At 59.9% G+C, this 10,573-nt stretch overlaps 1 protein-coding gene across 5 annotated transcripts in view; it reads left to right on the plus strand.

The window, feature by feature from the left end:
- Positions 1–8,879, plus strand: part of ADA2 (adenosine deaminase 2) — a 28,185-nt gene extending 19,306 nt beyond the window's left edge. For 3 of the 5 annotated variants that reach the window (XM_067008449.1, XM_067008451.1, XM_067008450.1), the window contains 6 exons: positions 737–864; positions 2,386–2,476; positions 3,751–3,859; positions 6,173–6,330; positions 6,833–7,035; positions 7,240–8,570. In XM_067008449.1, the coding sequence (XP_066864550.1) occupies positions 737–864; positions 2,386–2,476; positions 3,751–3,859; positions 6,173–6,330; positions 6,833–7,035; positions 7,240–7,339 (789 nt within the window). In that variant the 3' untranslated portion in view covers positions 7,340–8,570. Of the gene's footprint in view, positions 1–736; positions 865–2,385; positions 2,477–3,750; positions 3,860–5,611; positions 5,752–6,172; positions 6,331–6,832; positions 7,036–7,239 lie in introns of all 5 variants that reach the window. The other 2 variants (XR_010835723.1, XM_067008448.1) reach the window with 2 other exon arrangements.
- Positions 8,880–10,573: the final 1,694 nt, after the last annotated feature.

The raw sequence follows: 10,573 nt of genomic DNA on the forward strand, positions 1-10,573 counted from the left end.
GGAGCCCAGTTTCTGTGTCCAGTGATAAGGGCTGCTGTCCTGGGATGGGAGCTGGAACGGGGCGCCTTCACAGACAGAAATAGATGTCCCGCTCTGAGGCAGAAAGGAGGGCACAGAGCTCTGTCTGCTTCTGTGCTTCTTAATTGCCTTCAGCTCAAAATAATCCTTATGTAAAAGTGGGATATTGGGGGTAGCACATCCTGATACCCTTCAGGACCCCCGGAGATGGGCAAGCGAAAAGCCTGCTCTTCCCCACCATGTTTTTCCTTCTGTCCCACCTACTGTGTGCCCCTGGCTCTCCCCACCCTGCCCTGGACCACTTCACTCGTGGTGCCCCTAGTGGCTTGGCCACCTCAGGGGTCCCCCGCCTTGGGGTGGGAGAGTGGGGAGATGAAGTGGGTCCTTGGAACACCCTTTCTGGCTTGTGTCCTGTCCTCAGCTGGCCTGTTCCTCATTCGCCGTACAAACGCTTCTTACTGAGCACCGACCGTGTGCCAGGCACTGTTCTAGGTGCCAGGACCCAGCCCTGAACAAGAGGCAGACATCCCAGCCTCGTGGCACCAAAGAGCATTATCCCATTCGGGGCTGGGACCTCCGATCAGCCTCAGAGGCCGTCAGAGGCACTGAACAGGGAAATCACAGAGTCCAACCTGGTTTGGGAGATTGTCGGCAGTTGGGACTGGGGATCTGCTCTGCCCACCTCTGACATCTGGTCGGGACCATGCTTCCCTCGCAGGTGTATGAACTGAACGGCTCGGTGTACGGCCCAGAGTGGACGGTGAGGTTGTACGAAGAAGTGGCTCGTAATTTCGCAAAAGAGCATCCTGGGTTTCTTGGGATCAAACTCATTTATTCGGATCACAGGTGAGAGCGAGCATGGCTGAGGCTGAAGGAGCTAGGAGGAGACGGGGTGGGGAGGGGGGAGGAGAAAGGGGTGGGGAGGGGGGGAGGGGGAGGAGAGGGGGCGAGGAGACGGGGTGGGGAGGGGGGAGGAGAAAGGGGTGGGGAGGGGGAGGGGAGGGGGGAGGAGAAAGGGGTGGGGAGGGGGAGGGGGGGAGGAGAAAGGGGTGGGGAGGGGGAGGGGAGGGGGAGGAGAAAGGGGTGGGGAGGGGGGAGGGGGAGGAGAGGGGGGGGAGGAGACGGGGTGGGGAGGGGCCTGGGAGGCTGGGCCAGAGACCCCGGGGGACTCCATGTGCCGTAGCGGGAGTGAGAAATCACGACCAGGCTGGAATGAGGAACCGTGGCAACTTTCCAGATCATTCCAGGCTGTGACCCACACTGGCCTGAGTCACCGGTTACGGGTTTAGTGTTTTTGCCGGAATGTTTTCGCTTCAGTCTGCGGCCGGCCGGGCTCTGCCTCACGTCCGCGTGGAGGCCTCTGGGAGCTGCGAAGAAAGACTCACCCTTTGCCGCAGCAAGAGAAGGAAGCTTCCGGCGGAATTCTCCGGATTTTACCGAGGGTCTCCCTTTTGTCAAAAAGCAGCCGGTCTGGACAGTCGGTGCCGTGTCCAGCTGGAGGGTTTGGGGAGGACAGGCCCCGCCTGCTCAGCGCCCCACCAGCGGAGGTGGAGGGACAGTCAGAGCTCCCTGAAGCCCCCTCCCCTCCTGGTGAGGCTCGGGGCCGCCGGAGCCGGTGGGCCGGGGTGGAGCTGGCAGCCGTGGACGCTGGAGGCTCCCGGGGGCCAGTGGCAGGAGCACGGCCGCGCGGCGTCCCCCGGGCGCTTGGGGCGGAGGCGGCTGCTCCCGGTGCAGAGGAGGGCCGGGCGGGTGTGGGGCTCACAGAGCCAGGGGTGGAACAGGTGCGCCGATGCCTCGGCCCCATCGTGGACTTGCGCCTTTTCTCTTTGTGCTTCCGTGGGGACACTCCCGCCTCTTCCCTGCCCTGGGCTGGAAGGGAGAGACACGCGGGGGAGAAGAGGCACTTCGGTCGCGTGGTTTCTGCAGGGCCCGGGCCCAGCTGCCCCGGCGCAGGGACGGGGTGGCCTGTGGTGCTCACGGGTGCCCAGGGAGCAGTGGACCGGCCACACCCGGGGCCGTGCTCTCAGGGATGCAGGGCAAGTTTGGGGCATGGCCGCTTTGCTTCAGCCAAATGCAGACAAATAAAACTGCATTATTTGTTCTGACCCTGTGGGTCCCCGTCCCCACTGGCTTTCCGGAGCCTACGCCCTCTGTGGACCCCGCCGGAGTCCTTGAAAGGATGGATCTGGGCAGAATTACTCCATGATGTGGCACTTAGGGGGCACAACAGCCTGGATGGGGTCGCGTGGGAAGGGCGGCTGGGTGCCCCGGACAAGGCCAGGCCGGCCATGAGGGGCGCTCACTACACCCACTGGCCTCGAGGAGCCTGCGCCCGTGCTTCTCTCCATCTCTCCATCTCTCCCACAGGTCCAAGGCTGCGTCCGCCATCACGAAATCCATCCAGACAGCCATGGAACTTCGAGCCAAGTTCCCCGGGATGGTGGCGGGGTTTGACCTGGTAATGGGCCCAGCCCAAAGCCCTCCGGGAAGAGCTGGGCGGCCGGCGCCCCTGAGACCCTCCCTCGGGGCCTGGGGTGGCGGGAAGGGAGAGCAGAAAAGTTCAGAAAAGGGCTAGAAAGGGAAGCTCCAGAACAAGGAAGGGCCAGGATGAGGGGCTGCCCCCCACTCCCCGGCCTCTGCCCTGCTCTGGCCTCAATGCCCGTGACACATCGCTCTTCAAGCTGCAGCCCAGGGCTGGGGCGTCTGGAAGGAGACGTGGGGCTGGGCCTGAGCGCACCGTCCAGCATCCAAAAGCGGCCCCGCCCCCTTCACCCCAGCTGTTTCCAAAGCCCCCTCAGCCCCTGCCCCAAACAACAGCCAGGCCACACTTCCAGGTGACAACTCCTTAATCTCATTAAGAAGCTCAATTAATCTAACTGGCTAAATGCACCCCTGACCCCGTCTTCCAGAATGTGTGCGTTTTTCTCGAGACTGTGCTGAAGCCCTTACTTTCAGACCCACCAGGGCCCCGGGGGGGGGAGCGGATCTCAAGGAATTGTTTTCTTTGGACCAGGGTGTCCTCCTGGGGTCCTTGGGGGCTGCTCAAGGGATCCGGCCTCTCCATCCCCCTTTTCCCTCTGTGCGCGGCGCCTCCCGACAGGCCCCTACAGGACTCGGGTGCGCCAGTCCTCGAGGGAAGTCGGGCCGGTGTTGTTCAAAGGGTCGGCTCCCGAGCCCCACGTTTCCTGGGGTCTGTGCTCTGTCCTGCTGCGCCGAACACCCAGCTTGTCTTATCACGAGAGTGTCAGCGCCCCTGCCCTCTTTCTCTCCCAAGGCTCTCTCACTCCCACCCCTGGGGCGGGGGCTTGCTTTGAAGAGCTGGACTTTGGTGCAATTGCTGTCGGGTTAATTACAGCTGAGGGACTCTGCTGGGAGCTGCCAGGCCCGGGGACCCCAGGGGGCGAAGGCCAGAGTCCTCCTGACCCTGGTCTAGGGCTCCTGCTCTCCCGCCCTCTCTGTCTCTGTCTCTGTGTCTCTCTCTCCCCCAACGAGGAGCTTGGGCTGGAGCGCGGGGCTGGGAAGGCCGTGTGCAGGACACCACGCAAAGGCTGGGAGGGTTGAGGTACAGGCTCTGAATAAGGGGGGAGTTGTTTCAGGGCAACGGCGCTCTCTTCTTCTTTCCCAGTCCTGCTGCTGGGCCATCTCAAAAGGCTGTGTGCCTGAGGCCTCAGCAGTGCTGGCAGGTACAGGGCTGCAGGGCACACCAGCGAGGTCCCCCACTCTGTCCTGCAGGTGGGGCGAGAGGACACGGGCCACTCCCTGTACGAGTACAAGGAGGTTTTGATGATTCCAGCCTCGCGGGGCTTTGAGCTGCCTTACTTCTTCCACGCCGGAGAGACAGGTGAGCCTATGACCCCGTCGGGGACAGAGGCGGTGGTGGGCGGGGCTCCTGGCCATGGCCGAGGGCGTGGGCGGGACACCGGGAAGTGGACTGACAGCCGCAATGCGGCTCGCGGCACCTGTCCCTTTCACGGACACTGTCGCATCTGTCCTGACAGCAAGCCGGAGAAGGAGGGACAGTGGTGCTGGGGCAGCTGCCCTTTGCAGACGTTACTCATAGCTCTCGCCCCGTCCTGCCAGGAGGGCGCTTTACCCCCATTCACAGGCCAGGAGCCCAAGGCTCCAGCCAAACACGGTAATTGGTCCACGGTAAGGAGCTGGGAACCTTTCTGATGATCTCCTTTGTATGAGGCATGAACTGTGCTTTCGAGGGCAACTCACCCGCAGAGTGGCACCCCGGGAGGTGGTGGGCGAGAGACCACCAGACCAGCTCCACATGTGGGAGGCACTGCCCACAGCCACCAGGCTGAAGGGGGACCCCGCCCCACTCAGGCAGCCTGGCTGCCCCTGTTTCTGGAGTGCCATCTGCACGGCCATGTCTCTGCTTCTCGAAGCTCAGGCCACGGGCTCACTGGTCATCGCTCAGCCTCCAGCCATTCCAGACCTTAAATAAAACGTGTCAGCCCTCAGCGGAAGCAGCACCAGGTCACCGCTGCAACATCAGATCCCAGGGAAGATCTGGGGGGCTTAGACCTGCTGCATCCCCACTGGCACCCCTCAGAGCACCTTAGGCTCCTGCCGCCCGAGAAGACCTAGGAGACGAGGGCAGAGCCGTGGGAGCTGGGGTTTCAAAGCCAGGCTTAAACCTTGGTGTCTCACGTCATCTCTCAGAGGAAGGCTCCTATGCACTAGTCTCTTATTTATTTATTTGTTTAGGCTGCCCCGGGTCTTAGTTGCGGCATGCGAGCTCTTAGTTGCGGCATGCGGGCTCTTAGTTGCGGCATGCGAGCTCTTAGCTGCGGCATGTGAGCTCTTAGTTGCAGCATGCGAGCTCTTATTTGCGGCATGCGGACTCTTAGTTTTGCCATGCGGCATGCGGGATCTAGCTCCCTGACCAGGGATCGTGGAGTCTTAACCACTGGACCACTAGGGAAGTCCTGCCAGGGAAGCCCACGTTAATCTCTTTTTCCTGACATTATTTTCAAGTCCATTTAGATCCAAGCTCTTCCAGGAGGTTTAAAGAATTGTTTGTGGGGATGGAGAAGTGGAGATGGGTCAGGGTGTGTGTGTAGGGGGGGGCGTTAGCCTTGAAGACCGCGTGGTTTGGCTGGGAAAATCATACTCACCTCTGTGAAATCCTCTCAATTCCAAGACGCATGGTCCTAGGAGAGGATTTTGCCAGGACTTGGGTATTTAATACCTTTATTTACAAAGAAGAAAATCTTTGAAAAGAAGTATTAGTTAGGAAACTAGTGAAAATGCACCTGAAGCACATGCCCTCACCAGCAATGGGGATACTGGGGTTTCATTCCCAACAGAAAAGTGGAGTTTTCACACTTCACATGGGAATCAGTCAGGATGCTTTGGGCATCCAGGCATGGGGCCCTCACGCCTGGGTCTCACGATTAGGTCTTCTGCGATCTCCCGCCATAAGCAACCTCTGCTTTCTTTCTGGGTCCGGGATTTCACCCCGCTTGGTCACAGACAGTGAAGTCACATCCAGGCGTGACCAAAGAGGAGCTGTTTCCTCCGGGCACCTCCTTGTACTGGGGGGGGAGCTGCAGCAGTCCTCACCCACACCCTCCCTCCCCAGGCTGGCAGAGTCAGAACTGCCCTGCTCACCTCCGGCGAGGCCCTGCCAGCGGGAAGCTGCCTCGGGGTGGCTGGTTCCTGCCGGCTGCTGCCATCCTGCCACGGGCTGTCCCAAGAGCTCCGTTAAAGATAGAAATTAAAGTACGTACAAGTCATTATAGTGACCGAGTCTGCAGCACATTGCCGTAGAGATCCTACACATAAAATTCCCAGAAAACAGCTCTGGAAAGAAACATAAAATGGAAAGAAAGGATATGGACGGTGGGTCAGGTAGACCAAGGTTTGAAAACCCGTTTTCCTGCTTCCTACCTGAGGACCTTCCTTGAGTTTCTAAAGCCTGTGTGGGTTTCAACTTCCTCAGCTGTTACATACATACATACGTACCTATAGGCAGGCCGTACCTCTCTTCAGCGTCGTCACAAGGAAAATGTGTGCTCGTGTGCGCTTTTGTGTTAATATTCATCTCTCTTCCTTCTCCTGCTCGGGGAGTCTGGGCCCCTCACCTGCAGATGGTCTGTGGGTCCCATCCGTCCTACTGAAGACCCACCCCCTTTATTCCTAGACTGGCAGGGTACTTCCGCAGACAGAAACGTTCTGGATGCCCTGATACTGAACTCGACCAGGATTGGCCATGGGTTTGCTCTGAGCAAACACCCGGCCGTCTGGGCTGAGGCTTGGAAGAGGGACATCCCCATCGAAGTGTGTCCCATCTCCAACCAGGTACGCGGGCTCCCCGGGGCCAGTGGGGGGCACTCTCCTCCCCCCGCCACGACCAGCCTTTCTCCTGCGCGATCTCTCCGTTAACTCCCTTGGCTTCTCTGTCCCTCCACTCTCTCGCTCCCGTTCGTGAAGTTACGTAGGGATGGACTTTGCCTAAACCATTCATAGTGATGAGGGTCCCCAGTGGGCCGGGGTGGTTGGTGAAGCTGTGGACAGAGCTAAAGGGGCCCGGGACGGCCACGCCGCGGGTAGTGTGGGATCCTGCTGCCACGCAGCTGCTTGGGGCTTTGTGCTGAGGACGGCTGCTGCGAGCAGGACCAGGAAAGACCAGATGTTTGTGGAGAAAACGAGGAACCGTGGGAGCACTGGCTCTTCCTGCGTCAGGACGGCCCAGAGCCCCGACGCTCGGAACAGGGGCGGGATGGCAAGCGCGATCGCACTCGCGGCCTCGCCTTCCTCGCGACGGCTCCTCGTGGACGCACGGTTCTCTGTGACTGGGCAGGTTCTGAAGCTGGTGTCTGACCTACGAAACCACCCTGCAGCTGTGCTCATGGCCACCGGGTACCCCATGGTCATCAGCTCTGATGACCCCGCCGCTTTTGGAGCCAAAGGCTTGTCCTATGATTTCTACGAGGCCTTCGTGGGCGTCGGGGGGATGACGGCTGACCTGAGGACACTCAAGCAGCTGGCCGTGAACTCCATCAGGTGGGTGCACGTGCTCTCCTCTCCGGTCTCCGCCTGCGCTGGCCGCTCCGAGGTGTGGGCGGAGGCCCCAAGGTTTCCGTGCGCTCCTCTGCATCGTCGTCTCTTATCCCGCGGCTGCTCTCGGGCTGGGGACGTGGTGCCCCGCCAGCACCCGAGGTCCCCTCCCGCCCCTCCCCGGGCTGACCCGGCGCCCCTCCCCCGCAGGTACAGTGCCCTGTCGGAGCCCGAGAAGCAGTTTGCCATGGCAGCCTGGGAGGAGAGGTGGCAGGAGTTTGTGGCCCAGCTGGCCAGGGGCCCCCAATGAGGGGCCGGCCGTGTGTCACCGCTGCCTCGGCGTCCCTCCGTCCCAACCTTACTTCTCTCAGCCTGTCCGGAACCCGGGGGAGTCGCCTCCGTCTCTTTACCAGAACCGACCTGCGAAGGCCACCCTCGGCCTCTGCCTTGCCCAACCTCTCGGAGCCCCCACCAGTGGACGCCATGCGCCCCGTGGAATGTCCTCCCTCGGCCTCGGTGACACAGCCCCTCCGGGTTCCTGCTCCCCTCCGGCCGCAGCTCCCGGGGGGCCCCGTCCCCAAGCTCCTCTCGGCCTGATCTCGGGTGGGCGTCCCTCAGCTCAGCCCTGCGCCTTTGTCTGGGCTGCTCTCCTCCCCTTTCCTCTCCTCACTCCACACTCTTCTCCTGGGCGGCCTCGTCTACTCCTTCCCTTTAGAAACCGCCTGCTTGTCGATGGTTCCCAAACCTGTGGATGATCCCTGGCCCATACACGCGATGGCCCGCGGGAGCCTCGGAGACCGGCGCCGAGCAGCGCTTCCCTCCCAGGCGTCTCGGTGACTGGCATCTCCGTCCACGGGTGCAGAGGTCGTCAGAGGTCACCAGAGGTCACCAGAGGTCGTCAGAGGAGTCCTTGCTGCTCCTGTTCGCCCAGCCTCCCCTCCACCGCTGCTGCCTGACCTCCGGCTGCTGTAGGCACGCTGGCCTGACTCACAGTCCCTAGATGCTCTCTCTCTTCTCTTTGCCCTTTCCAGCTCATTCTCTGGGAGCAATGACTATTTAAAGTTAAATTACGGGCTTCCCTGGTGGCGCAGTGGTTAAGAATCCGCCTGCCAATGCAGGGGACACGGGTTCGAGCCCCGGTCCGGGGAGATCCCACATGCCGCGGAGCAGCTAAGCCCGTGCGCCACAACTACTGAGCCTGCGCTTTAGGCCCTATGAGTCACAACTACAGAGCCCGTGAGCCACAACTACTGAAGCCCATGCGCCTAGAGCCCATGCTCCACAGCAAGAGAAGCCACCACAATGAGAAGCCCGTGCACCGCAACAAAGAGTAGCCCCCGCTCGCCGCAACTAGAGAAAGCCCGTGCGCAGCAACAGAGACCCAACGCAGCCAAAAATAAATAAATAAACAAATTTATTTAAAAAAAAAAGTTAAATTAAACCAGGGTCCTCCACTGTGACAAGTCTGTGCACTTAGGAAATTCCTGTCCCCACCGGCACGCACGTAGCATCCTGTGACCCGGGGTCCCTCCCACTCCGCCCCGCCCGGGACTCCAGCCTCGGTGTCCCGAGCTCTGCCCGCCCCAGGGCCCCCCTGGATCTCTCTGCCGGGAATACTCCTTCTCCCGCTGGTGTCTCACTCTTGTCACCCTTGGGCTTCCTTGTTTCAGAAAGGCTTCTCCCTCGGGGCACCTTGCTCTCCCCTCCCACCCCACCGTGATGTGCAATGACCATGTATTTAGTTCTGCGGGCTCGCCCTCCCCGACGCCGTCATCTCCCCGTGGCCAGGCACGAATGACCGGTTCACGTCCACCGCGAGCCCAGTCAGCCCCCAATAAACATTGTGTTGCAAGAACGGACGTGCGTTGTTCGTGCTGAGCTGAGGTCGGCTCCCGGCTCCCAGCCTGGTCTCTGGGAGAAGGAAGGCAGGAGCTGGCCCTGGCCTCACATGGCCCCAGGCTGCGGAGGAGAACCCAAGAAGTCATTGCAAGTGCCCTGTGGGTGCGACGGAGTCCACCCTCTCCCTGGGTCCTGGCTCCTGGTGCTGGGACAGCCTTGCTGACTAGGGTCCTCAACCACAGGCAGGTACCCAGAGGGAACCAGATGCCCTTGAAGACCTTTTGATTCATGGCCTTAACCAACCCCAGCAGGCGGCACACGGGTCCCAACCCAGCTGACTTGGATTCAGTGAATGGTGACAACGGAACTTAGCAGAACGGGCTTCGGTAGCAAGCTGCCACAGTCATGGGGGTCTCCCAGGAGTGTAGGGTCTCTGATTGGGGAAAACCAACCAGCTGTGGTGCCTTCGTGCCAGTTCAAACAGGCAGAGTCCGAGCAGAGAACCAGAAACACCAGCAGAGCCAGACCGGGACTCGCCAGGAGGGAGGAGCCGCGGCGCCCGGGTTCTGCGGCGCAGAGAAGGTAAGGCTTGTCTCACTCACTCCTCCTGTGACTTCCCAGAGGGGCCCTGACATACAGGTCTTCGGGGAAAACTTCTGTTAGTTGAATTCTTGTAAGCAAAACCTTGCTGCCCTCGGGGGCTCGCTGTTTCTTTAAAGGAAATCTGTAGCAAAACCTCCTGTTCACAAAACACCTTTTGGGATTTGAACTCCTGGTGTCTGTATCTATTTGTTTTTAGAGCGAGGTCAAACCCTTTGTCCTCCCTCGTCAGATGAATGGTCTGGGCTGGAAAACCAGAGTCCCCATGTCTGGCCCGCAAGGGGTGCCTTGGCCTGGCCTCCTGGTCCTGGAGTTTTGCTTCCGTCCAGGACAGCTTGGGGTGGGGGGCGGTTCTGGAAGATCCAACTGAGGAAATGCCGTCGGAGATGTGAATCATCCCCTTTCCCAGCATTTTATAAGTTGGGATCCAACCTCAGGGAAAACCATGGAACATTTCATCTTATAATCTTTTTCACTATTATTATTATTTTATTTTATTTTATTTTTGGCTGCGCTGGGTCTTCGTTGCTGCTCACAGCTTTCTCTAGTTGCGGCGAGCGGGGGCTACTCTTCGTTGGGGTGCGCGGGCTTCTCATTGCGGTGGCTTCTCTTGTTGCGGAGCACGGGCTCCAGGCACGTGGGCTTAGTAGTCGTGGCTCGCGAGCTTCAGTAGTTGTGGCTCGTGGGCTCTAGAGCACAGGCTGCCTCAGTAGTTGTGGCGCATGGTTTTAGTTGCTCTGTGGCATGTGGGATCTTCCTGGATCAGGGCTCGAACCTGTGTCCCCTGCATTGGCAGGTGGATTCTTAACCACTGCGCCACCAGGGAAGCCCCTTAATCTTACAATCTTGAAATAATGTGAAACTTCAGAAAAGTAGCAAGAATAGTACAAAGAACTCTAAACAGGCTCTTCACCCAGGTTCCCCGATCAACATTTTACACACTTGCTGTCTCACTCTCCCTCCCCCCCCATCCCTCTCTCAGTGTCTATATCTAGACATCCTACTTTTCTAACCACTGAGACTCAAGTTGCAGACTTCCTGCCGCGTTACTCCTAAACACGCCAGGGTACCTCTCATAAAGGCAGCATCGTTCTCCTATGTAACC

Source organism: Kogia breviceps, chromosome 12, assembly GCF_026419965.1.
Source record: "Kogia breviceps isolate mKogBre1 chromosome 12, mKogBre1 haplotype 1, whole genome shotgun sequence".
Taxonomy (NCBI): Eukaryota; Metazoa; Chordata; class Mammalia; order Artiodactyla; family Physeteridae; genus Kogia; species Kogia breviceps.